The sequence below is a fragment of the Canis lupus genome, chromosome 5 (genome assembly GCF_011100685.1).
Source record: "Canis lupus familiaris isolate Mischka breed German Shepherd chromosome 5, alternate assembly UU_Cfam_GSD_1.0, whole genome shotgun sequence".
Taxonomy (NCBI): Eukaryota; Metazoa; Chordata; class Mammalia; order Carnivora; family Canidae; genus Canis; species Canis lupus.
The window spans coordinates 8,316,948-8,344,733 of NC_049226.1; the positions used below are offsets into that span (position 1 = coordinate 8,316,948).

The following is a 27,786-nucleotide window of genomic DNA, read 5'->3' on the forward strand; positions in this document are numbered from 1 at the left end:
CTTCCTTTCTTTGTCCCTGCTTTCCCTCCTGTGAAGCTTCTGAGAAAGGTATACCCTGAAAACAAGGACACATGCTGCTAAGGAGGGACACTTTTTTTTCTTTTTTTTTTTCTTTTTTGGAGGGACACTTTTAATATCTTCCATGTATCAAGTAGTATAATCATACAATTTCATCCCAAATGACACAGGGTATTCATTGAAAATGAGATTAAATACATCTTCAAGGACATGATTTTATGATCTAGGGAGTCCTTGAAAACTAAATCCCTCCTCGGAAGACAGTGTGGGTTATGTATGGCAATACTGTCAAGGGCTTACTTTTCATGCCAAAGGAGTACACACAATACTGCTACATACAAATGCAGATTCATCCAAGTTTGGGCAATCCCAAAAGATCTCATCACTATGGAGAATCTATAAATTAAAATTTGACAAGGCTTAAAGAAGGGCAGACTTTTCTGCCATAACAAAAATAAAAATGTTATTAAGAATATCCTAGTTTCCACCCCTTTTCACTTTCTTGACGATTTCTGACTCAAACAGTACTGAGTTTGACAATTTTGAAAAAGTTGTATTTTGACAGCATAAAGCTTGGCAAATGTTATGATTAAAGACCCTAAGTGTACCTGAATGTTAACAGTGATTAAGTGAATTCACCGTCAATCTGAGGTGAAACACCTCAGAGGTCCAGACACTGTGGTCATGGAATCCAACATTAAACAGCAAAACCAGGACAGAATATAAATTACAAAGTAAATTTGTTTTACAACTATTCTTAGAGTTAACTAAAAGGAAAAAAAAAATGTTCTTCAACATTAAGATAAAAAGAAATCACTCAAGTCCAATTTATCCATTACTTTCAAGTTCATGTTCAGGTACATAGTTATCTTAAACAGATATAACAGATAAAAAAATAAGGCAATAGACACCATCTTAGGTTCTTCATTATGCTTAAAACTCAGTTATCAGGGACACCTGGGTGGCATCTATCTTTGGCTCAGGTCAGAGTCCTGCATCAGGCTCCCTATAGGGAGCCTGCTTCTCCCTCTGCCTATGTCTCTGCCTCTCTCTGTCTTTCATTAATAAATAAATAAAATCTTAAGAAAAAAACACAAAAAACTCAGTTATCAGAATACCCAATGAGTGACATAACAAACTTGCTTTGAGTGTATTCAATTTCTTTTAATCTTGTCCTATAACAGCTATAATGTCTACTAAACGTAAGGTTCTTAAACTTCCCACTTAGAGAATGGCAATGGAGGGGTGCCTGCATGGCTCAGTCAGTTAAATGTCTGACTCCTGATTTCAGCTCAAGTAGTGTTCTTGGGGTCATGGGATTGAGCCTTGCACTGGGCTCTGCACTCCACGGAGAGTCCTCCTGGGATTCTCTCTCTACCTCTGCACCTCCCAACCACTCTCTTGCTTGAGCTCTTTCTCTAATAAATAAATCTTAAAAAGAAAAAAAAAAAAAAAAAAGAATGGAACTAGAGGCTTAAAGGTGTGACAGTATTTCCTTTAAAAGAAGGTAAAAAAAAAAAAAAAAGAAGGTAAACTACTAAATTTTGGGGTGATTCACATGTAGTCCTATCTGGAAGAAGAGGAAAAGCCCTGCAATTTTTTCAGAGAAGAAAGTACAGTTGACCCTTGAACAACATGGGAGTTAGGGGCACCAACCCCCTCCATGAGGTCAAAAATTCACATATAACTTTTGACTCCCCCCCAAATTACTATTGACCATAAGCCTTACTAGTAACACAGTTAACACATATCTTCTATGTTATATATATTATGTACTATATTCTTTTAATAAAAGCGAAAGAAAATAAAATGTTAAGAAAATCACAAGAGAAACTACATTTATTTTTTTTTAATTTTATTTATTTATTCAGAGAGAGGCAGAGACATAGGCAGAGGGAGCCTGATGTGGGACTCGATCCCAGGATCACAATCTGAGTCAAAGGCAGGCAGGTGCTCAACCACTGAGCCACCCAGGTGTCCCTGTATGTGGAATTTAAAAAACAAAACAGGGGGATCCCTGGGTGGCGCAGCGGTTTAGCGCCTGCCTTTGGCCCAGGGCGCGATCCTGGAGACCCGGGATCGAATCCCACGTCGGGCTCCCGGTGCATGGAGCCTGCTTCTCCCTCTGCCTATGTCTCTGCCCCTCTCTCTCTCTCACTGTGTGCCTATCATAAATAAATTTAAAAAAATAAAAATAAAAAAATAAAAAACAAAACAAAACAAAGAAGCAAGGGGGGGGGGGGAGACAAACCAAGAGGCAAACTTTTTTTTTTTTTTTTTTTTTTAAGTAAGCTTCATGCCCAATGTGGAGTCCAGCTGGGGGCTTGAACTTACAACCCTGAGATTAAGACCTGAGCTGAGATCAAAAGCCAGATGCTTAACCAACTGAGCCAACCAGGCAGGCACCCCACAAGATTCTTACATATTTTTTTTAAAGATTTTATTTATTTGACAGAGAGAGAAAGAGCACAAGCAGGGGTGGTGGCAGCCAGAGGGGAAGGGAGAAGCAGACTCCCTGCTGAGCAAGGAGCCCAATGTGGGGCTAGATCTCAGGACGCTGGCAGACACTTAACTGAATGAGTCACCCAGGTGCCCCACCCCAACAGACTCTTAACTATAGAGAACTAACTGATGGCATGCAGAGGGGAGCTGGTGGGAGGAGGTAAAATAGGGGATGAGGATTAAAGAGTATACTTACATGCTGAAAAAAAAACTGCATATAAGTCAACCCATGCAGTTCAAAACTGTATTATTCAAAGTTCAACTGCAGAATGTCCTGCTTCAGAAACTCAAAGACCCATGCTTCTAAGCATTTTCTTTAGTGGTCTTACTTAAGGAACTTCAATCTCGTGGAAAACTAGGCTAGAAACAATGAACAGCAATTCACAGATAGGACTCAAATGTAAAAAACAACCACGACAAACTGGGAAAGAAATCAATGAGAAAGAAGTTTAAGAAACTATAAAAAGATACTCTATGAAAAATAAAATTCAGAAACATAGGAAAAGATTATGGCAAGTATGGCTGGAATAACTCCAGGGATCACACTGGATAAATCGGTTCTTTATAAAGTACTCTGTGCATCTGAAACAAAGGACACTGAATCATACACCAATGTAATACATCTGATATGCAACACTCTCCTAGACTGTCATTGATTAGGACTTTATGAATATAGTGTGGTGTTTAGACTGGAAACTTAAGAAACACAAGGAAAACTTCACAGAGCCAAACAAAAACCAAAAACAAACCACAAAAAACAAAAACCCTAGAAAATCAGACTACCTAATTAAAAATGTTGAAGACTTCGAACTACTGAGCTTGAAAGAAATAAGGAAGGGAAGTAAACCAAACCTGCTCGTAAAGGGCAGTTTCCCCCTGACCAAGTCCAATCCTCAACACTATCACTGCTCCTCTTAGAGACCAGTACATTTGGCACCCTTGCCATCTTTTCCTATAAAACAAAGGTTTTTTGGCTTTCAACCTGGAGATCTGTAAACTGGAATGGTAAAATTTCAGTTTTACTAAATGCTAGGTCTCAAGAGCACGTGCTCCAACATAATTTCTTATTCATAGAAAAAAGATTTTTGAATGTTTAGCTGCTCTATGAAATAAACTTAAATTTTGTGTTACTTTGGAATTACCTAATTCAAGACATGAGTCTAGGTGTTCATCGATTACCATCTACAGAACATTCACAGGATGGAAATTCTTGCCCTATTTTTCATGTATTTTGGCTTATGAACTTTTTTGAAATTGAGAAACTCGTACCTAGAAAGCCAAGAAACTCTGTCCCTCCCTCTGGACACACTAGCCTCCTTCCTGGTACTCAAATAGGCCTGGTATACTCTGGCCTAGGAGCTTTTCTTTGTGTTGCTTGGTTCTTCTATCTGCTATTCTCTTCCCAAGGTTCAAGTTTTTGCTCAAATCATATTTTCTCAATCATGCTACCCCAACCACCCTACTAAAATCTGCAACCTCTCCACTTAATGCATTAACTGCTCTACTTTTTAAAGACAGATACATCATTCATTCATTCAATCATTCATTCATAGCAAGTGCACAAGCAGGGGGAGAGGCAGAGGAGAATGAAAGAATCGCAAGCAGACTCTGCACTGAGCACAGAGCCTGATGCAGGGCTCAATCCCATAACCCTGCGATCACAACCTGAGCCAAAACCAAGAACCGTCTGCTCAACCGACTGAGCCACCAGGCTCCCCTAACTGCTTTACTTTTTATTTCAAAGCCCACACCTCTAACATACTAATTATATTTATCATTAGTATAAATACAGTATTTATATTTATTATTTGTCATCTCTCTCCTCCCACCGGGAATAAGCTCTTCACAGACAGGAATCTTTGTTTAGTTCACAATATATCCCAAGATCCTAGAACTGTACCTGGCACATGGTAGACATTCAGATATTGACTGAATGAACTCACTCAAATGCAAAATGCTGCTCCTGATTAGAATTACAAGAAAGAATTTCCTGTATTACAGACAAAGCATTTTAAAAGAAATACCCCATTAGATGCTTTTAACGTAGCAAAACCCACAAAAAACCATTTCTTTTTTAAATGGAACATATGGGAAAAGCCACATTCCTGTGAACATTGTGTGCACAGTAAATCAACATTCGGACTATTATTTTTCAGATCATAACAGTGAGTGATGGTAATCTGATTCTAGCAGGCAAAAGAAAGATTTAAGACTTAATGCTTTAATAAGACTATCCTCTGACATTAATTGAACATTCATATATATAAATTTTATTTTTGTAACTCGGATTTCTGACATCTAAGATGTAAATTGATTCTTAGAGTGGATTCTAAAGGCAAGAACTCTTTCTGGCAAATGACTCAAACACATCAGTATTTCAGGCTAAGAAATCTGTTTCTGTATTTTATATATTAAATCTATTTTCTTTACACATGACTAGAGAAGAAGAAAAGCTTATGTAGTGGCAAAAGTGATTTCAAAACACAAATTGGATTAAGTCACAGTTTAAAACCACTCAATGGCTTCTCACTGTGGTTAATAAAATTAAAATCCTCACATCACGGCTGCAAGACTCAGCTTGATCTGACACCTGCAGTCCTCTTTATAACATCCTATCCACCCCAGCCCTCATTCACCAGGCTCTAGAGCCACACAGGACACACACACTTTAATGGCTCACACACAGAACATGGCTTAGGGTGGTATATTCTTCAAGTATTTCTGCCTCCCTGCCATCCTTGAAGCCTCAGCTTACACGTTTACCTTATGGACTCTGGTTATCCATCCGCCTCAACCCCATTTATACTTCAGCTCCTTATCTGCATCTCTTACACTTGCAATGAATGGCCTCTCCCATAAGAATAAAAGCTCTTTTAGGACAAGTACAGTCTTATTTAGCATCCTATCCCCAGCCCCTAGCACAATCTCTGTTATATAGTTAAGCATCTATACAGTGCAGTAGATGCTCAAATACTTGCTGACTCCACGAGTATGTACCCACTATGAGTTAATTTGAGGTCTAAGAGGGACACCTAGGTGGCTCAGTGGTTAAGCGTCTGACTTGGGCTCTGGGTGTGATCCTGGAGTTCCAGGATCCAGTCCCCCATGGGGATCCCCGCAGGGAGCCTGCTTCTCCCTCTGCCTATGTCTCTGCCTCTCTACCTCTCTGTGTCTCTCATGAATAAATAAATAAAATCTTAAAAAAAAAAATCTGAGGTCTAAAAGATCAACTGATACCTTTTTATAAGCTGTAAAAACAAGATGAATGGGCAAATCTTGTATCTTTCATGCCAAGCAAATGCATTCTGGGACTCATCCTCACTACCCACTTGCTTATACTATTCAGCACTACACATAAAAATTCTCACCTGCTTTGGAAATCTTCATCTTTTGGTTTTCTCCTTCACCACACCACATGAAAAGAAACTAAGATTACATAGTGCTTTTGTGAAAAGTCTATAGATTTGTTTTATAAAACAAAGCTATATACACTTAATTCTGTCCACTTCTATTCCATAGTTTTCCTAAGGCCTGATCATGACTACATTCTGTACATGCTTACAGAGTTTAAAATGATAGGGATTGGGGATGCCTGGGTGGCTCAGTGGTTGAGCACCTGCCTTTGGCTCAGGTTGTGATCCGGGTTCATGGGATCAAGTCCCACATTGGGCTCCCCGCATGGAGCCTGCTTCTCCCTCTGCCTGTGTCTCTGCCTCTGTGTGTGTGTGTGTGTCTCTCATGAATAAATAAATAAATAAATCTTTAATAAAATAAAACAAAATGGTTGAGATTGTATTAGTCCCAAATTGTTGAATTTTCACATTCAAATGACCATTAAGAAAAAAAAAAATGACCATTAAGGGCCAGGTACTACACCAACAATATTCCTATTACCACACCACTTCATGTCCAACAAACACTAGATCGTATCTATGATGCAGGCACCGTCGTCTACACTTTACAAGTGTTTACTCTTCTATGAAGTAGCCACTATTATCATCACACACCACATATATCATAGATAATGGAATTGAGGCACAGAGATGTTAAATAATTTGCTACAGGTCACACAGCTATTAACACACTAGCTATTAACACATTTGGAGGGTGACTCTGGAGTACATGTTGTGAAGACACAATGCAATAGTGTCTCACCAAAGATGACTAAGATCATACCCTGAAGGGCCATACCCTTGAAGGGTCTCCACCTTTTAGGGGAAATAAGGTGAAACAGAACTGTAAACAAATATTTATAACACATTTATGCTAAGTTTAACATACAAAGTACAGGAAAGATGAATTATTATGCTCAAGGAAGATCAAGAAAAGCTTTATGGGAGATAGATACCACCATGGCAAAATTAAGTAAAATAATTAGTATTTACCGTCCTTTAGGTCTTGGAAGCATCTGACACTGAACTCTGTTCTCTTCCGGATATCGTATTTTTCTGATTTTCCTCCCGTCCCTCTAGGGGAAGCTCTTTTTCCTTTGTCCAGTCCCCCAAAACTGAGAGTACTAAACAAACAGCTTTAGGCTCTCCGTCCAATCACTTTACATATTTCCTCTCCTCCCCCTCCAGCTACTCCAATGATTTAAAATACCAACTAAATGCTAACGACTCCCATATCTCAATTTTTAGCTCCAGGCTCTCCTGTGTTTCAGACCCAGGAGATACCTAGATTATACAGCCCTTCACAACCCAAAGGTACTTTCAGACATACTTCAAACTTAAAGGTCAAAAACCAGTTCGACAATCTGTTCCTTATCATCTGTTGTGAGGTTTTTGACTGGCAGAAATAATCTCTGGGTCACAGGGTTATAGATGATTATTTCCCTTTCTCGGTTTCAAGCACCAACACAAGTATTTACTGATTTTGAAAGAAGGGTCATATACTTTAGGAATGTACTTGTAAGTCAATTTCAATAATCCTTAAGAGCAAGGGAATGATGGATGAAAGGCAACTCAGGAAAGTGGTTTAAGCTTTGTAACCTTAATCTAGCTTGATGTTCTTTACAGGATATTTGTTTTTTTTTTTTTCTAATAAAAATTAACTGAAAAATATTCTCTTTGATCTGGAAATGAACTGAGATGAAAGCATTATTTTGACCTGAACCAAGAATCTGAGAGCTAAACAAACAAAAAGAGGCAGGATCTGCCACAGAGGCCACCCCACCAACTAGAAAATCAGGCTAAGTTAGAAGAAACCGGTTTAAAGGCACTGCTTTTGCTGAACGGGTAGCATCAGTTTTAAAAAGTGGTCAGTAAAAATAACTGAGGAAAGAAATAGGTGAGAGAAAAGCAGGTTAGGAAGACCTAAAAACATACTTTGTTAAAAAGCGAAGGAGGTCAGTGCAAGACGGAGGGAGGAACTGGAGGGAGCAGAACAGAGGGCTGAGCAGCTGGAGCTCAGGGGACGTGGACACTTGATCAGAGGAAAGCAAGCACCTCTCCTCCTTGACTAGCGAAGGAAAGGTCCCCAGGAGGCGCTGCAGAAATATGTCAAGTACACAAAAGTACAAAGAGCAAATGAAAACCACCCTGTAATCCCACCTGGTGATAACGACCGTTGATACTTTGGTTTCCGTGGAGAAAAGCAGTTTTCAAGAAACTCTTGAAAGAAGTGCAAGCATGCTGGCTTCTGCGCATCAATTCAGAAAATCGTATTTGTTAGTTTGCCAGTCTTTACCCTGTAAAATTTCCATATTACGAATAAGCTCCTCTTTTCGTTTTCCTTTCAACTTTTCTTCCTTCATTTCTCTTAATAAAATTAACTTTCAACAGTACTCAGATAGCTCACAGATTCATCAAAAGAGCAGCAGTAGATGTGTCCATAGTAAAATAAAGTAGTAGTACATTTACTTCTAGTGCCTGAGGGGAGTGAGGAAATACAGGGAGAATGGGAACAACGAGGGCCTGAGCGGAAGGCTAGACCCTCCCAGTCCCGGTGGACATGGCTTAATGGGATCTATCAAACTGTAGGGGGAAGCACTAAGTTCTCATTACATGCAGGGGCTTGCCATTATTTGGGGGTTGATATTCATTCCAGCAATAGATTGTAAAGTTGCTCTGATGCAGAGAGTAAGAACTAAAAAACTTCAATGGGTCCTCTTTGAAGCTATCATATCCATATAACAAGTATGGATATTATGAAATAGGATCAGAGAGAAAGAAAAGAGGGGAGGGAGGTAGAAACCAGAGAACTAGAAGAAAATGTCCCAGAGTGGAAGGACGTTAGTTAGAATGAAAGGGTCCACTGAGGGCAGCCTGGGGGACTCAGCGGTTTAGTGCCTGCCTTCGGCTCGGGGCGTGATCCTGGAGACCCAGGATCGAGGTCCGCATCAGGCTCCCTGCATGGAGCCTGCTTCTCCCTCTGCCTATGTCTCTGCCTCTCTCTCTGTGTGTCTCTCATGTCTCAGGAATAAGTAAATAAATAAATCTTTTTTTTTTTTAATTTTTATTTATTTATGATAGTCACACAGAGAGAGAGAGAGAGAGAGAGAGAGAGGCAGAGACACAGGCAGAGGGAGAAGCAGGCTCCATGCACCGGGAGCCAGATGTGGGATTCGATCTCGGGTCTCCGGGATCGCGCCCTGGGCCAAAGGCAGGCGCCAAACCGCTGCGCCACCCAGGGATCCCTAAATAAATCTTTAAAAAAAAAAAAAAAAAAAAGAGTCCACTGAGAACCCATATACTATAGTACATCATTAAGAAAGTCCAAAACGCCAGGGTCAGAATATTCTAAAAGCTCCCAGTAAGAGAGGAAAGAGAAAAATAAAACTAACGAAACAAGGTCTCATAAAAAAGGATGTGATTGCTAGGTCTCCAGAGCAATTACACATACCAGTAACCTGGTACAACCATGCCTTCAAAATTCTGAGGGAAAATTATTTCCAACCTAGAATTCTGTAACAATTCCAAACGGTCAGACAAGTTTGTGGGCATTCAGATACTTCTCAGGAAATAGAGATGTAAGCCAAGAAATGGGACATGGATGACAACCCAGGAGGAGAGTGAAGGGCAGTTCCTGAATGATACCTGGGTGGTAGTTCTCAATTGGAAACATCAAGTGACACATGTGAGCTTATGGGAAATGTTACTCGTAAGAATGTGGCAATTATGTTGGAGCATCTGAGAAAAAATTAACGGTATGTAGGTATGTGGGAAAAAAAACAGGCAAAGGTCAAGCTAAACACAAGAGTGGAGCGGAGACAGATCAACTAGCTCAATAGGCCAAACACTGGGGGGAGAAAAAAACAAGAAATAACATATCAAATGATTTAGAAATATGAAGATAATGCCTGAGGAAAGAGCAAAATAACAGAGGCTGCCTCTAAAGAATGAGATTATGAGATGGGGAGAATGGAGGGACTGGCTCCTCCCCCCCCAACACTTCTTTTAGCACTGTTTTACAACATACATGTGAATTACTTTAATTAAAAAAAAAGGGGAAAAAAACAATATTTAAAATCTGCCATTTTTCTCTATATTTTTTTAATACAATTTTTTAAAAAGATTTTATTTATTCATGAGAGACAGAGAGAGGAGCAGGCTCCATGCAGGGAGCCTGACGTGGGATTCGATCCCGGCTCTTGAGGATCACGCCCGGGGCCAAAGGCGGCACTAAACTGCTGAGCCACCTGTGCTGCCCTTCTCTCTATATTCTTTAGTAACCTTACCCTTCTTCTAGTTTATTCATAAACAGAAGAACTTTTAGCTCAAGGTCTTATGGAGCAGGGAGGAGGGAGGGCAGGAGATTCCTGAGCTTTAATTCAGCATTTTCCTGAATCAAAATTTCTAGAGAAGGGATCTGTAGATTTAAAAGTACGATGGAGGTGGCTCAGCAGTTGAGCATCTGCCTCTGGGGGCGTGATCAGGGCGTGATCCTGGGGTTCTGGGATCGAGTCCCACATAGGGCTGTCTGCATGGAGCCTGCTCCACCCTCTGTCTACGTCTCTGCCTCTGTGCCTCTCATGAATAAAAAAAAAAAAAAAAAAGTACGAAGGCAATTCTTATAGTCAGGCAAGTTGGGGAAATGCTGCCTAGAACATGGGGATCAGTAAACTCAAGCGTGGATTTGGTTTTCCAACTCAGCTATCAGTGCAGCTCTCCTAATAGCTAGTGGAGGTTATTTTCATTCACCTAACAATCTCATTAGAGTAAAATGCTTACAGCGTATTCCAATCACCACCAAATGAAACACACACAACAATCCACATCTTTCACTTACTGTTGTTCAAATTTTCAAATAAATGCAGAAAACAGGTTTATTCAACTTAAGCAACTATCTGTTGCAAATACCTTGTTGCATTTCTCTAGGGATCCTGATATCCTCTGGCTTTTATCCAACCACATGGTTGAATAGTTCTTCAATTTTCCAATGTTCATGTTCTAGAAACATGGTTTTTCATGTTCACCCTTCCAATGAATATTCCTTTTCCCTGAAGATACTTTGCTCATCTTCATTTACATAAATGCCCTCAAAATATATAGTTCTTCAGTCTTGAAAATGCTGTAATGCAATGATCTTATTTTAACTTATAATCACAAAATGCTGACTAATAAGTTGAGTACCTTCTACATGATAGGCATCATACACATTGATCTTGTCTCTCACCGCAACAACCTTATTAGGTATTATTAATTCTGTGATACATATGAAAAAACAGAGGCTGAGAACAAATGCTTATAAATGGCAAAGCCTGATGCAAATCTCAGTGTTTTCAAAGCTCATGCTCTAAAAATACCATGCTGCCTTATTTCTAGCAAGCACTGGAATTTCAGAAATCATCTAATTGTTCACCACACCTGCTTTTTGGGGTGAGAAATTTAAGGTCCAAAACACTGAAGTTAATCACCTAAGTAGCAGAATCAGACTAAATTCCCTACCTCTTGATTCTTACTCTGTTTAAGATTTACTTAACAAATCTATGAACCTCGTGCTATACTAGTATGCAAGACATAACCTGATATTTTTTGAGACTTAACTATGTGCTAAGTTCTACACGAGTGCTTTAACCTGCATTAACTCACTCAATCCTTACAGTAGTCCTAAGGCAGATATGATCCACATTTCACAGGACAAAGAAGCTAAAGTGAGAGAGGTTAAGCAACTTGCACAAGGTTACACAGCTAGCAAATTGCAGAGCCAGGATTCTGAAACCACCTTTCTGTCTCCAAAGTGCAAGCTCTAATCCCGTGTGCTCTAAGCATCCTCAGGTACAGGCTGCACATCTCTTCTGAATGCCCACAGTTTTATTCTTCTAATTAAAAGAGCATTCATGATGTGTGGATTTTTCTTGAGTCTCGATTCAAACAAATCAACTACTTAAAAAGAGAGACCAACTGGAAAATTTGTCGACTGTTTGCTCAGCGATACTAAGAAAGTGGTGTGATAATGGCATTGTAGATTTTGTTAAAAATCAGCCCTTATCTTTTACAGACACTTACTAAAGTGTTTACAGATGGTTCAACACCGTCTGGGCGGTCAAGGTGCAGTGTAGAACAAGAGTGGCCCCGAGTTGGTTGGTAGAAGCTGGCTGATGGAAATCTAGGGTTCATTATCTTCTCTACTTCTATAAATGTTTGAAATTTACAATTAAGAAAAAAAATGCATGATAAAAGAATTGAGAAAAAACATGGTATCAACAGTATTTGGGGAATAGTTATGAATGACTTTTTTCCCTACTCTATCTTACATGTTTTCTGTATTACTTTTTTAACGGAAAACAAACTATTTAAAGAAATTTTCTATCTTCTCTAAATAGGCAGAGCAAGATTGCCCATAATCTAATGAGGTCAAAGCACTGTGACAAAAACATTTCCCATCTCTTCATTAGTTAAGGACTTTTCACAAACTTTTAGAAAGATCACTTTGTAAGGATAGGTATGCTCTTCAAACACAAACTAGCCAAAACCATAAAGGCACATAAAAAAGAAATAAATTAGAGGCAGATTTAACAAACACAGTTAGCAATACAATTCCTTGTTAGATACAATACAATTCAATAGTTAGAGCCTGGGTAAAGACCTTCATTGTGTAATACTGACTCTCTTAAATGGTCAAACAAGCAACGGGCTAGGGAGCTCCTTAGACTATTGAAGGGTCAGGTGGGGACCGGGCTCAGCTCAGCGACCAGGCCAGCTGTCTTCTGTGGGCAGACTCCAGTTTTCCTCCACGAAATAATTCTTTCCACATGTACCATGACATTAAAAAGTTGAGAAGTACTGGTTTAAGTCAGACCTGTCTTGAGCATCACTCAAAAGCCAAATAAAAATATAAGGAGGGAAATTAGTATAATGGAATCTCTTTAAAATGCGGACATGGGGGGGATCCCTGGGTGGCTCAGCGGTTTAGCGCCTGCCTTTGGCCCAGGGTGTGATCCTGGAGACCCGGGATCAAGTCCCACATCAGGCTCCCAGCATGGAGCCTGCTTCTCCCTCCTCCTGTGTCTCTGCCTCTCTCTCTCTCTCTCTCTCTCTGTCATAAATAAATAAATCTTAAAAAAAAGTAGAATGCTGACATGGAAAAAAGAACTAACACCCATATTATGGGTATATAACACTGTTTTAGAAAACCACTGTTTTCTAGTATTTTTTCTTTTATCTGCACTCCCTCTCATGGAAATCTTAAGGTACATTCCAACACTACTCAATAAGGTGACCTCCAAATAATAAATGTTAGCTCAGTGGCATAAGGTTAAATTCTGGGGACAAGAGCAGAATCCTGATTCTCTGTGGTTATGCTAAATGTATGCAAGATAAATCTGAAATAAATTCCACTTAAGAAAGTTCTTAAGTGTCACTAGAAAATCTTCAAAGAATAGAAGCTTGGAGCTATAAGGATCTTCTTTTAATTAATTAATTAATTAATTTTTTTTTTTTTTTAAGGATCTTCTTTTAAAAGACAGAAAACTGAGTCCAAATTACTTGCTCAGGTTCACAAGCAGCTGAGCTGGGACTAGTCCCCAAGATCGCAGCTGCCAGTAACTGCACTTTCCAGGACACCTCCAAGGGGCTCCTGCTAATTGCTTCTTTGAATCTAAAACCGTAAAAGGATATCCAAGTACTTCCTGCTCTTAACTGAATTGTTGGTTAATCTGCAACCTGCAAATCAATGTTTGAGAAGCCAGAAACCAACCTCATGCTGCTAATTAATCTTAACTCTGTGATATTTAAACACAAGTTCTTTTATTAGTCACTCAATGTTTTTGAAATAAAAAGGCGACTGTGTTCTTGCACAGATCAGGAAATAGCCTCAAAAACAAATCTTCAGATACTTCTTTAAATAGTTATGTTGGGGGAACACATTATGACTTGTCAAAATCTATGTAAATAAGTCATGCTTGTACTCTCTAAGAAAGAGGATACCACTAGACATCACTATAGAATTTTCTTCCTTGTACTAAGACAACAGTACAGACAAGAACAGTCCCCAACCAAAAAGAGACTGTGACATTGGTGCTGAAGTAGAAAAATGAACTGCCTAAAATAAAATCAATTGAACGAGAAGAGGAAGGAGGTAACCTAACATTAAAACAAGACAGCATATTTGCATAACTTCTTGTATATACAGAAAGCAACACTACTTTAAATAACCATATGCTAAAAACATTAAGATGTAACTTCTGTACCCATTTTGACTAAAGCTGTACTGATAACAAGCAAACAAAACCTTTGAATCCTTCAAATATTTTACAGTTTCAAAAAGAAAAACCTGAAAAACTTTTTTCTCCAGAAAAAAAGTGACCAGTGTTTTTATTCTTAGGCACTATAATGTGTACCTTGGTTACCCTGAAACCCAGGAACACAAGCTCTGTGTCACCAGCATTGACATCTGAGTTGTTCTTCATTTGTTCCCTGACAGAGAACGCCAATTCTGCAAGAACAGGTGTCATTTCTTGAATGCACAAGGTAAGGGGGGAAAAAGCCCTTACACAAAAAACACAAAAGTCCTATACCTAAAACAAGTTTGTAATTAACAATATAATTTTAGACCCTCACATTCACATTTCAGAGCCTTGGAAAAGGAGGCTTCCCGGACCTAAGCGAAATTAGTAAAATCAGTACCTGGGTCTGCAGCATATCATTAAGAGGTAACAATTCTCAAGTATTATAGATCTGTATTTTATCTGTGAATTTGCAGAAGAAAAAAAAAAAAAGAGATAGTTTCCCAACCTCCCTCAGGATTCTTCGAATTTATATCCTGATCACCTGTCTTATTACAGAAACATACACAAGCCTTCCTCCCTGCGGATTACAAACACTTTTCCTCCAATCTTCAGATCAAAAATTGACAGAAAGAAGACAATTCAAATGTTCAGACCCATCTAACATATCTCTGTGATGCACTGCGGCCATCTAAGGAATGAGTATTTGTGAGTTTACTCTGTGGCCTGATGTGGGTGGGGATTACAAAGAAACCAGGAGCGAATCCTCAAGGGACTGAGGACTGAGACTTCAACAGCAGCTTCAACGATACAACCTGACCTGTGCTCAAAATCAATTCAGACTCAGGGACGCCCAGGTGGCTCAGCCTTTGGCGCCTGCCTTTGGCCCAGGGTGTGATCCTGGAGTCCCGGGATGGAGTCCCAAATGGGGCTCCCTGCATGGAGACTGCTTCTCTCTGTATCTCTCATGAATAAATAAATAAAATCTTAAAAAAATATATCAATTCAGACTCCAAGAACGGTACAGTGTTGGGGGGGAAGACCACTGGATGAAGCATCACCTCCTTCCCGATCCCTAGACTGCAGCATCCCCGCTCATCCACCGGCTCTCAAAGCCCTCTTCAATCTGTCCTGCGTTCAGTAACTGCCAGATTCATTTCTAGAATTCAAGGAGCCTCTCTGCTGCTCAAGAAGCTTCAGACACTCCCCATGACTTCCAACATCTAGCTCAAACCCTTCTCCAACTTACGAAGTCTCCTACCGGTCAGATCCACTTCACCTGTTCAACTTTATTTGCTGCCCAACATGGTTCCCTTCTGCCAATCCCTTTCGGAGGGGTGACACGCAAACCTAGTCCCACCACCTGCTAGAACTCAAGGAGCCTCCATCCTCCGCGGTCTTAAAAAAAAAAAAAAAATTGTGTCCTCTAGTGTCGGTACAGGTCCATTAGTTTTCTGAACACCCCCTCCGAGCTCGCCGTTAGGTTCCTTAACAAATGGCAGGTAGGTCCCAAGATGTTTTTCACATTATCACCCCAAACAGAGGTTCATCCTTCCAGGCGCCCCTCGGTGAAATCACAGGGCAACTGCTTGCACTGGGGCGTGCGAGTTCCAACACTGCACCTCGTAAGAGAGGGAGAGAGGGGGGTTTGAGGGCGGTTGCAAAGTAGGGAGGGGGAAAGTGAAGGGGGGAGGGGAGGGGAGAGGAGGTCCGCGCTCCGTATTGTCAGTGTTTTCTTTGGAAGGAGCAAGGAGAACGTAGGGGGAGAGGAGACTCCAGAAAATGCATGCTTGAGGCAGAAGAGAAGAAACTCAAGGTACGCCGCAGGTCGGAATACGGGCTGGGGGGGGGGGGGCCTGGCTTAACGGAAGGGTTCCCCATCACCCCGGGAGAGCACAGGTTGCAACCTGAAACAAAGAGGAGGTGAGGGGTGGAGAGCCTACAGAGATCCGGGCATCTCCGAAGGTCGAACGGCGAGGAAATGAGAGGCGACACGACGCGTCCCCCGGGGGCCTGGCCGGGCACCAGGGATGTGGTTGCCAAGAGGGACGAGGCAGGCGCCCGGGAAGGCTCCGGGACGAGCGTTTATGGGGCATCGCTTCCACGGGGCGCGGGGGCGGGGAAGTGGTCTTGAGCGCGATCTCCTCCCAGAGGGACAAACGGCTCCCAGTGCAATGCTCTCCGAGAACGGAATCCCCGGAGACGCGAAAACGTTAAAGCGTTGGGAGAACCGGCATTTCCCAGCCCCAGCCCGGCTTCCCAACACACTCACCGAGTCTCCTCCAAACGCCACCGCTCCAGCTGCAGCTACCGGCCGGCGCAGCCGCACTCAGCGCGCACCGCCCCACGTGACTGCCCCAGGCCCCGCCCCCGCCCGCCCCCACGTGACCCTCCGGCCCCGCCCACTCCATCCTCCCTTCAGCTCCCCCCTCTAAGGCACGTGGTCTCGGCTCGCCCCGCCCCTTTCGGAGAAGATGGCGGCGCCCGTGTGTAATGCGCCGGGCCTCTGGCTGCGATGCTCCGGGCGGCGGCGTGTCGGCGGTCTCTTTACTCTCGTCTCAAAGCCATTTTGTTCGGCCGCTGCTGCGCCTGGGACCCTGAGTGCCCAGCGATTAGCGGAGAAGCTTCGAGCCCAGAAACAGGAACAGAAGACGAAGAAGCAGCTGGTGAGTCCGAAAGGACCACAACTCCCAAGAGGCATTGCGTTCACTGGTTCCCAGCCTGGGGTGCGGGGGGAGGTAGGGGGGCCCCTCGGGCAGGTGTTAGGTGGATGTGGAAGACCTGTGGGAGAGCGGCGGGAGGGATGAGGACGGCGCCGCGTCTTTCCGCGGGTGGGGGCTTCGGCTTCTGCCACGGCCCTGCCCTCTGCGTGGAGGCAGGTGAGACGGGCACCGCTGCTCCCGAAGCATTCGGGGAAGGCGCCGGCCCCGCGCAGAGGCAGTCATCCCCAACCCCAACCCCAGTTGTCACCCGGACTTCTCGAAGGTCTTCAGCAGCCTTTCCCTGTGGCTCCTTCTCTCTCCCTAGGCGCCCACTAGCCCTGTTCAGCGGAGAGTGCACGAACTGGTGCGGTTCACACAGCAGCTGCAGCGAGTCCACCCCAACGTGCTTGCCAAGGCGCTGAGCCGCGGCGTTCTGCACCAAGACAAGGATCTCGTGGTCATCAACAAACCCTACGGTCTCCCGGTGCATGGTAAGGACCTCGCGGGAAAAGGAGTTTGGTGCGGGGGTGGGGTGGGGGAGCTGCTTCTGTTTTCAGTACAACTAGGGGCAACTCTGACACCTCACTTGTGGGGCTCCTCGGAGCCTTGCGCTCAAAAGAATTAAGCTTTTGTGGAGCTGTATATAAGGCACTACTGAAGACGCAGAGATAGGAAAGACGGTCTCTGCATTCCCAAACATTTGACAGTCAGCAGTGATTTATGGAATGCCCTGCGTCCAGACCCCTACAGAGATTTTTACAGAGAAATACTAAATGTGTGGTTCTTGTCTTCATATTATTTTCCATCAAGACTGGGAAAGAATGGGGCTCCTGGGTGGCTTAATGGTTGAGCATCTGCCTTTGGCTCAGGTCATGATCTCAGGGTCCTGGGATCGAGTCCCTCATCGGGCTCCCCCGCAGGGAGCCTGCTTCTCCCTCTGCCTGTGTCTCCGCCTCTCTCTGTGTCTCTCTCATGAATAAATAAATAAAATCTTAAAAAAAAAAAAGACTGGGAAAGAAGAAATGATTGTAAGAAAAAAATATATGGTACTTAATATATTAAGCTTCCTGTTATTTCCCTTTCCAGCAATGACACCACTATATTTTAGCCTTTATTTGCAATTTTCCCACTTTCACTAAATTGCATCAATACGCTGTTCTGTTTTCAGCCTATCAATCTTCTGTGGCTAATGTGTTCTGATAGTTAATTAACTTCTATAAATAATAGTATTTTCATGTAATGGCTCCGAATTTGCTTCATCAAGTGTCTTTTTTTAACATGGTGATTTATTGCACAATTTTCTTCACATGATCCAGACTCTAATTTCATCAGTTAAGTCCAGACCAACGAAAATAGTCTGTCTTCATTGTACAAAGATCAGAAAATCTCAACCCACAAGCCCAAAACTGCAGTATAAATCGGTCAGCCACCTCAAGCCATGAGTGGGGACGGAATAACTTGAGAGAAATCATATCTTATCCTGTACATGAGCAGGGATCAAAGGATCAGATAAGGACCACCTAAGCATGCAGAAACTCCAATTACAGAGACCAACATGAAAACTCTTATAAAAGTGGAATTTCAGTTAAAGCAAAAATTAAACTGCCCTGTAAAGAGGTGTCCAGTACTGAAAACATATGCAGGATCCATGTACACAGAAACATATAAACTTTATAGAAGATAACTTCCTTTAAAGAGTTCATAGAAATTGCAAACTACAGAAGATATTCATGTTGTAAAATCTAAGGGCCAAAAAAATATGTAACAAATTATGTATTCGTGATATGATACTAAAAAAGGATATGTGTGAGTGTGCACATAGGACACCCACAATGCCCAGAGCTTAATGGACGCTGAAGTGTTTCTGAATAAATGTTGAATGTAGTTGTCTAAAACAGCTAAATGAGACAGGAAAGATTGACAGAAAAAAATGCATTTGGGAAAGAGATTTGCTGGGGGAAAAGACATAGCTGAGCTAAAAGAATGCTTTTTGGGGAGGTATGGAGAAAAGCATAAAGACGAGTTAAGCCAGACATTGCCAAGTGTTCTGTGTGTTTTCTTCTTCTCTCTTAATCCTTCTCTTTCCATTCCCCATGAGACAATTATCTAGATATGTACAGTTTATGGATGAAAAAACAAGTTGGAAAGATTAAATAATCTATTCAGGGTCAATAGCTAGTAGGCATAGAAAAGAACTGGAACATCTCACCTAAAGTCCATCTTCTTAGCTCTTCTGTAATGCCTCAGGAGAACCTCACAGTTTTGTATTTATCATTCATGTTTACTTGGTAAATTTTCTTTTCCTTTTTTCTTTTTTTTTTAATAAATTTTTTTTAATAAGTTTTTTTTAAATAAATTTTTTAAATAAATTTTTTAATAAATTTATTTATTCATGAAAGTCTCAGAGAGAGAGGCAGAGACATAGACAGAGGGAGAAGCAGGCTCCATGCAGGGAGCCTGATGCGGGACTCAATCCCAGGACCCCAAGAGCAAGGCCTGAGCCACGCAGGTGCCCCCTTGGTAAATTTTCAAGCCTTCGTTTATATAGTAAAATATCAGATCTCCTTATTTTGATTGCTGATTTTATTATGAGTATTCAAGTAGATAAATAAGAAGGTGTATGTCTGAGGAAAAAGCCACATGCTGGGACTGTGCTTCTCAAACTTTAATCGGCATGTGAGTTCCTTGAGTATCTTGTTAAAATAACGGAGTTTGATTTAGTAGTATGGATTGGGGGCCTGAGATTCTTTTCCAGCAAGCTCCCTGGGCATACTGATGTTGCCAGTTCCTGGACCACATTTCAGAAATAAGGCTCTTGAAAATAATTGACTTTTTTTTCCCAGGTAGAATTCTTTGGTGGGATCTTTTACTAGCCACTAAAACCTCTGGCTCTTCCCTTTTTAGGTGGCCCTGGGGTCCAGCTCTGCATCAGTGATGTATTGCCTATCCTGGCAAAGATGCTTCATGGCCACAAGGCAGAGCCCTTGCATCTGTGCCACCGGCTGGACAAGGAGACTACAGGTGTAATGGTGTTGGCCTGGGAGAAGGAAGTGGCACATCAAGTCCAAGAGTTTTTTAGAACCCGTCAGGTGGCAAAGAAGTACTGGTATGAAGCCCATCGCTAGTAGTACAGTTGATGTAAATGAAGGCATCCTTTTATCTATTTGTCCATTCATATGGAAGGACCTCCTATTAAAGAGAAGGTACCATGATAAGACATGTGGGCCTATGAAAAGTATAGGAAACAGACTGAGTGCTTAAAATATTGGAGCACCTAGGTGACTCAGTTAAGTGTCAGCCTTCGGCTCTAGTCATGATCCTAGAGTCCTGGGATCGAGCCCCACATCGTGCTCCCTGCTCAGTGGTGAGTCTGCTTCTCCCTCTCCTGCCCCACGCCCTGCTTGTGCTCTCTTGCTCTCACTCTCAAATAAATACATAAAATCTTTAAAAAAAAAAAAAGAACATTGGAATCTGATAAAATAGTGGTTCCTAATTATGGTTGTACATAAAAATTAATGAAAATTAATTATACAAATAGTACACATTTCATTCCTGTGGTAAAATAGTCAAACAACAAAAATAAAGCCAAAAACTTGGAGAATCTACCCACTCTTCCATTGGGATGGTTTGGGTTTTATTCCTCTGGTCCTTACCCAATGTATTTATGTACAGGTCTCATGTATAGAGTGTGTGTGTGTGTGTGTGTGTGTGTGTATTACATTGTACTTCTTCCCCCCATTAACTGTGTCTTGGAGATTTTTCCATATTAGTGCATATAGGTGTATCTCCTTTTTTTTTTTAAATAGAAGAAAGATGAACAAAAGTGAAACCTTACTCCTGTCCCCTGTCTAGTCAATTTTCTTCCCCAGAGGTAATCACTATTCTACTTTCTTATGTAAACTTTAAGAGTCATATAGGCATGTGTAGGTGAATTATTATATGGCAAGATATTTTGCATTGCTTTCCATCTTGCTGCTTTTTACTTGGACAATATATCTTGAAGAGCCCCTTGTATGTACATTTAGAGCTCTATAGTATTCTGCTGTATGGCTATCTCATAATTTTCTTATTGTTGGTTATTTATTTAACTTCCCATTTTTCAGAGTCTATTGCAAAGAATATGTGATCATATCTTTTAAGACAGATTCCTAAAGATGGAATTGCTAGGTTAAAGAGTACACACATTTAATATTTGGTTTTTTTGTTGGTGGTGGTGATGGTTTCCCCCTTTTTTTTTTTTTTTAAGATTTTATTTATTCATGAGAGGCACAGAGAGAGGCAGAGACACAGGCAGAGGGAGAAGCAGGCTCCTGTGGGGAGCCTGATGTGGGACTCAATCTCAGGACCCCAACGTCAGGACCTGAGCTGAACACTTAACCGACTGACCCACCCAGGCTCCCCTCACACATTTAATATTTGAAGTAATTACTATTAGGTAGGCTAAGTTTTCCTCCCAATAGAGTAGTTGACCCCATGGGTTTTTTTTGAAGGTTTGCCACTATGATGAGTAAAAAAAACTGTTTTCTATTTCCCTGTGTACTAGTGATGTTATTTGTTTGCATGCTTATTTGGCTCGTGTGTTTTGAGTTTCCCTTTTTGTGAACAAACTTTATTTCTTTTGCCCAGTTATTTTTTATTTTCTATTTGATTTGTAAGTATTCTTTTTTATCTTTTGGATGTCAGTACTTTTTGTATTATAGATTTTGTAGCTACTTTGTGATCTTGGGAGCCTTCAAAACAATCTCTATGCTGAGACCCACCTACAGAGGTCCTGATTCTTAAGTCTGATGGGTGTGGGCATCTCTATTTTTTAAAAGCTTCACAAATGACTCTGCTGTGGAATCAAATGGGTAAGGAGCACCGTAATAAGAGATTATAGATAGTGGAAGAGATTTAGCATAGTATCTAAGAGTTCAATAAGATCTTGTAGAACTGAGGATCCCTGGGTGGCGCAGCGGTTTAGCGCCTGCCTTTGGCCCAGGGCACAATCCTGGAGTCCCGGGATCGAGTCCCATGTCGGGCTCCCGGCATGGAGCCTGCTTCTCCCTCCTCTGTTTCTGCCCGCCCCCCTACAATCAATCAATCAATCAATCAATAAAATAAAATAAAATCTTAAAAAAAAAAGATCTTGTAGAACTGTCAGCCGTGCCATTTACAGCATGGGTCCTAAGGCAAGTTATTAATTAAACTTCTCTAAGCTTTGTCTTCATATGAAAAATGAGAATAATGTAGTTTATTTAGGAGAGAGTTAAATGAGACAATGCATGTGAAGTGTTTAACACAGTGCATAGCTCCTAGTAAAAGCTGAAAGACAGAAAATTGAGACTATGTTATGTATGCAAGTAACCCAAATGTAAGGCTGTCAGAAGTGTTGGGGAGCCTGGGTGGCTCAGTCAGTTATGTCTGACTAATTTTTTTTTTTTAAGATTTTATTTATTTATTCATGAGAGACATAGAGAGGCAGAGGGAGAAGCAGGCTCCGTGCAAGGAGCCTGATATGGGGCTCAATCCCGGAACTCCGGCATCACTCCCTGATCCAAAGGCAGATGCTCAACCGCTGAGCCACCCAGGCGTTCCAAGTGTCTGACTCTTGATTTGGGCTCAGGGTCCTGGGATCAAGCCCCTTATTGGGCTCCGTGCTCAGCAGGGAGTCTGCTTCGGGATTCTGTTTCTCTCTTCCTCTGCCCCTCTCCCCACATGCATGCTCTCTCTAAAATAAATCTTTTTAAAAAGCATTATATTATTTGTGAGAATTGTTTATGAAAGTTTAGAATCGATAACCATTCTCATCATGCTTCTTGGAGAAATTGAAATCCATTAATTGTGTCTTGATGAATGAATAGGATTTGATAGATGAGCTGGAGAACTGTTATAAATTGTGAGAATGGCGTACACAAAAGAATAAGGCATGCGGTCTAGTTTGGAGTGGGGAATGGTGACAGATAATGCTGGAAAGGTATATCGTAGCCTAGTTAATGATGGCCTTAAATACCAGGTGCAGGAGGTAGAAGTCAGAAGTAGACCATAGTTGGCAACTGATTAGCATTTACTGACACTATGATAATGACTTGTTACAGTTATTTGTTTGAATCTTTTTTTTTAATATTTTATTTATTTAATCAGGAGAGACACACAGAGAGAGGCAGAGGCACAGGCAGAGGGAGAAGCAGGCTTCATGCAGAAAGCCCGACGTGGGACTCAATCCTGGGTCTCCAGGATCAGGCCCTGGGCTGAAGGCAGCGCTAAACCGCTGAGCCACCTGCCCAGTTTGATTCTTACTAGACTATCCTTGAATTCCTTGAGAGTGGGGATGTTTGTCCTCTTCATCTATATAGAACTAGTACCCACTTAAATCAATGCCTCCTTATATGTGTGGAGAATGTAGTGGGTAAACGTTTTGGGGCAGTAGTGTAATGTCAATTAGGAAGAATGAGCTAGCAATTAAAACTCAATTTAAGTATGAGAAAATATATCAAATAGTAGCCCAAACTGCTACCAACCTGAAGTGAGGTGTCTAGGGTGGGAAATGTACGAGTGTGCTTTTGACGCCTTGGTCAGTGATTCTCTGATAGTCTACCAGGTACTCAGGAGGACTCCTTTGTGATTGACCTAGAAGAGGCATAAACGTTAAGGATAGACTAAAGGGTCTTCTCTACCCATCTCTGACATGACAAAAGGTGACTTCCAACAAAAGTGATTTAGAATGGTTATTGAGTTATGGTGGTCGTTTCTGTGACTTTGAGCAGTTTCCCTCTATTTGTCTACCTGGCAAATTGGGCAGGAGTGGTCCTGTGAATTTTTCATCCTGTTCATTCGTTTCCTTGTTCATTTGTTTCATGTGCAGTCAGAAATTGACCATCTTTTAAAAAACAGGATATAAAAAATAAAAAGAAACAGGATACATGGGGATCCCTGGGTGGCTCAGCGGTTGAGCGTCTACCTTCAGTCCTGGGGTCCTGGGATCGAGTCCCGCATTGGGCTCCCTGCATGGAGCCTGCTTCTCCCTCTGCCTGTGTCTCTGACTCTGACTCTCTCTCTCTCTCTCTCTCTCTCTGTGTGTCTCTCATGAATAAATAAAATCTTTAATTAAAAAAAAAAAAAAACAGGATACAAAACCATATTACCCTAATTTCGTTTTAGACTATACATACTCATTTTGGGATTGCCTGGGTGGTACAGTTGGGTAAAGCACCTGACTCTTGGTTTCAGCTCAGGTTGTGATCTCAGGGCTGTGAGATCAAGCCCCACACTCAGCTCAGAATCTTCTTGGGGTTTTTTCTCTCTTCCTTTGCTCCTCTCCTCCCAAATAAATAAATCTTTTTTAAAAATTTTTAAAAAAAACTATATATATTCGTTTTTTAAAGGCTGAAATGAAAGACCATGTTATTAACATAATTATTTTAATTTTTCTGGTTTTTTTCCCCCCAAATATCCTATAATTAGCATACGTTACCTTAGTAGTAAAAAAGATAAGCTTATAAGATGAACACCCAGCTCTCAGTGACAGATCACTTGGGATGCTCCAGTCTTAAGAACTGCGCACAGTAGTGCAGAAGGTCCAGTATTAAAGCCTCTAAGTAGCCGAATCTGAGGTGATCCCCCCTCACCTGTGGTTTAGACAAGGGTCTGTGTGTCGTCCCCAGGGCCATCACTGTGCGCGTCCCGGTGCCCTCAGCAGGAGTCGTGGATATCCCCATCACCGAGAAGGCGGTGCAGGGTCAGCAGCAGCACTACAAGGTGAGTGAGCCATCACCCAGAGGCTTGGGTTTTCTGCGCTTCCTTTTCAACCATATCTTGATTTCTTTGGCTTCAGATGACGCTGTCTCCAGACTACCGCATGGACAATGGGAAGATGGTGAGAGTACGCAGCAACTGGAACGCACATATTGCCGTGACTCAGTATCATGTGCTGAGCAGCACTCTGTCCTCCGCCCTCGTGGAGCTCCAGCCTATTACCGGTGAGGGGCCACCTTTCCGCAGTGGGACGGCGGACTCCCAGGGCCACTGAGCTTCATCCAGGGCCTTGTACTGGGTTCTGCCCTTCTTCTGAGCAGCTGGTGTTGTGAGAGGGCTGGAATTGCAGCTGACATGTTGCAGAGTGTGCTTCTGGTGCCAGTCTGAGGCTGGGAACTCCAAGAGGGATGACTGTTGAAAAATAGGGGGTAGCAGAAAGATCTAAATAATCTGCTTACATTTATTTAAAAATTTGCAAAGCGATTCCTCAAAAAGTTAAACATAACATTACCATATAATTCAGCAATCCTCAAGAGTATCTACCCAAGAGAATTGAAAGCAGGGATCAGAAAGATAACGTGTACACCAGTGTTCATGGCAGCGTCACTCTCAGTAGCCAAAAGGTGAACCCAACCCAAATGTCCATCACCAGATGAATGGATAAACAAAATGTGGCCTACACATATTATTCAGTCTTGAAAAGGAAGGAAATTCTGACACCTTCCACAACATGGATGGACTTTATGCCAAGTGAAAGAAGCCAACACAGAAGGACGAATATCTCATGATTCCATTTATGAAATACCTAGAGTACTCAAATTCAAAGACAAAGTAGAAGGGGGAAGGAATGGGGAGTGATTGTTTAATTAGGTCAGGGTTTCAGTTTGGGAGGATGAAAAAGTTCTGGAGATGGGTGGCGGCAATGGTTGCACAACAATGTAAAGGTACCTAATGCCACAGAACTGCACAGTTAAAAATGGTTAAGATGAGAAATTTTATGTCACGAATGTTTTCCTACAATGAAAAAATGTGCAAAGCGCTACTATTTAGCATAATTTAATAGTGTTATTCAAGGAACAAAATAAAACAAGGGGCACCTGGATGACCCAGTTGGTTAAGCATCCAACTCTTGATTTTGACTCAGGTCACAATCTCAGGGTTGTGAGATTGAGCCTCCCCAGGCTCTGCACTGAGCGTGGAGCCTGCGTGGGATTCTCTCTCTCCTTCTCCCTCTGCCCTCCCCCCACCCCTGCTCTCTTGCACACGTGGTTGCTCTCTCTCTAAAAAAAAAAAACAAGAACAAAGCAGAGAGAGATACCAAGTTGATGATACTGGTTATCTGTGGTGCAAAGGGGACTGTGAGGGGGAGGAGAACTTACAGGCTCAACAGCATGTAGAATGTTTATTTCCTCATAGCTTACAGTTTGTTCTGTTATTCTTTATACTTTATGGCAGGGTGGGGCTTTGCCAGTTTTACCATGCTTCAATTTAATATGGTGAGAAACAGATGTGACCCACAGTATGGTTACTGTAGCTACTGAAGTTTTCTCTCTCTTTTTTTTTTTTTGTAAAGGAATAAAACATCAGCTTCGAGTTCATCTGTCTTTTGGATTGAATTGCCCAATCCTTGGTGATCACAAGTACTCAGACTGGAATAAGCTGGCCCCCCAGGTGATATTGGTTTGACCCAATGTGCAGCAGATAAGGGGGGTGACTTATGTTTTCCCCTCGTGGAACCCTGAAGTGAGTCACCACAAGGCTGTACTGATTGTCTTTAGACCTGGTACTCTACTAGTTACCTCTACTAGTTACCTAGATTAGAGAGAAACAGCTACTATTCTCATGGAGCTGCAGGATCTATTAGCAGAACCCTTACGTGTCAGTCCTTAGCCTCAGATTTTGTTAGGAGGCTGTGGGTGGGTTGGTAGAGGGGACTTTCTGCAGTCTTCAAGCAGCCTTTCATGCTATTGCAGAAGATCCATGGTGGGAACTTTTTTATCTCATGATGTTACAGCCCATTCTCTAGGACGGCCAAAGAACTGGCTGATAAGAGCTTCCCAGGTGTGGTGGTTTTTGTTTTCCCTGGGTTCTGAACTCTTCCTGGAAATGTCCCTGCAGCAGGCTGTCCACCTCTGTTCTTCCAGGGGAGTTAGCGCTGATTCCTTTAAGTGAAAGACCTCTGACCCTGTGTGCTGCTCCAGGCTGAACTGTTGGCTTGTCTTGTCTTTGTACAGAAGCTGTCTCTTGGTACCCTCAAGAAGCTAGGGCTGCAACAGACGAAGGCCCGCCACCTCCCCCTTCACCTGCACGCCCGCCAGCTGATCCTGCCAGCCCTGGGGTCCAGGAAGGAGGAACTCAGCTTGGTTTGCAAGCTTCCTCGCTTCTTTGTACTCTCCCTGAGACGCCTGGACTTACAGATGCCAAGTCAGGATCAAAATGGGGACGATGAAGGTGGACATCTGAGAGCACAGTGAAGACCTATGGGCAGTTTGGCCGTGAATCCTTCCCTTTGTTTAATGAACTTTGCTCACTTCTGACTTGGGACAGACTCCAGAAGACCCAGGTGTGGCAAGTGGAAGAAACCCAGCTGCTTCTGGACACTAATTTCCATTTGCTGAGACTTTGGCCACACTCTGGAAGAGCCTGCGGGAAGTATCCCTGCCTCAGAGTCTCCTCGCCCAGATGGAAGGGAGCCGAGGACCAGGCAGATGGGGTCAGTGATTGGAAAAGGAGAAGCTACAGCACAGATCTGTGCTCAGAACTGTTTATATCCAACAATAAAGCTCTTGATCTTTCAGGAAGGTTCCTATGGTTGGAGAGGCACGATGGTTATCTAACTGCTAGAGAGATTCAGAAGCAGTACGTCACTGTCCTTATGGACACTCAGGACCTATTAGCCAACCTCTCTGCTCCTGTTCAGTCTCGGATTTTGTGGACCTCTATCTAGAAGGCAGGATTCTCTCCAGCTGCAGCACGGGCGCCTGCCAAGAGGTGTTCGATAAGCAAGCAAAGGAGATGTAAATGGCAGGCCGGTATGAGGCCCTGGTGGGGAGCACTGTCCACAGAGGCCAGTTGTTAGCTCTAGCTGGGTGTGGCTCTGCGGAAGCAGCTTTTCTCTTTTTTCAGTCAGGAAACCCAGATAGAGTTGAGCCCTGAACAGCA

At 42.2% G+C, this 27,786-nt stretch overlaps 2 protein-coding genes across 3 annotated transcripts in view; one reads left to right on the forward strand and one right to left on the reverse strand.

Annotated features, from left to right (window-relative positions):
- FAM118B (family with sequence similarity 118 member B) overlaps nucleotides 1–16,563 on the reverse strand; it is a 47,073-nt gene extending 30,510 nt beyond the window's left edge. The window contains exon 1 of one of the 2 annotated variants that reach the window (XM_038535699.1): nucleotides 16,461–16,563. The gene's annotated coding sequence lies outside the window, so the exon portion shown is untranslated. Of the gene's footprint in view, nucleotides 1–5,888; nucleotides 5,914–16,460 lie in introns of those variants that run through there. The other variant, XM_038535700.1, reaches the window with a different exon arrangement.
- A 66-nt stretch (nucleotides 16,564–16,629) lies between these two features.
- On the forward strand, nucleotides 16,630–27,421 carry RPUSD4 (RNA pseudouridine synthase D4). The gene is made up of 7 exons (XM_038535702.1): nucleotides 16,630–16,854; nucleotides 17,216–17,381; nucleotides 19,795–19,996; nucleotides 24,534–24,627; nucleotides 24,704–24,848; nucleotides 26,198–26,295; nucleotides 26,859–27,421. Exons 1-7 carry the CDS (start codon nucleotides 16,663–16,665, stop codon nucleotides 27,096–27,098), a joined length of 1,137 nt encoding a protein of 378 aa, XP_038391630.1. The 5' UTR covers nucleotides 16,630–16,662; the 3' UTR covers nucleotides 27,099–27,421.
- Nucleotides 27,422–27,786: the final 365 nt, after the last annotated feature.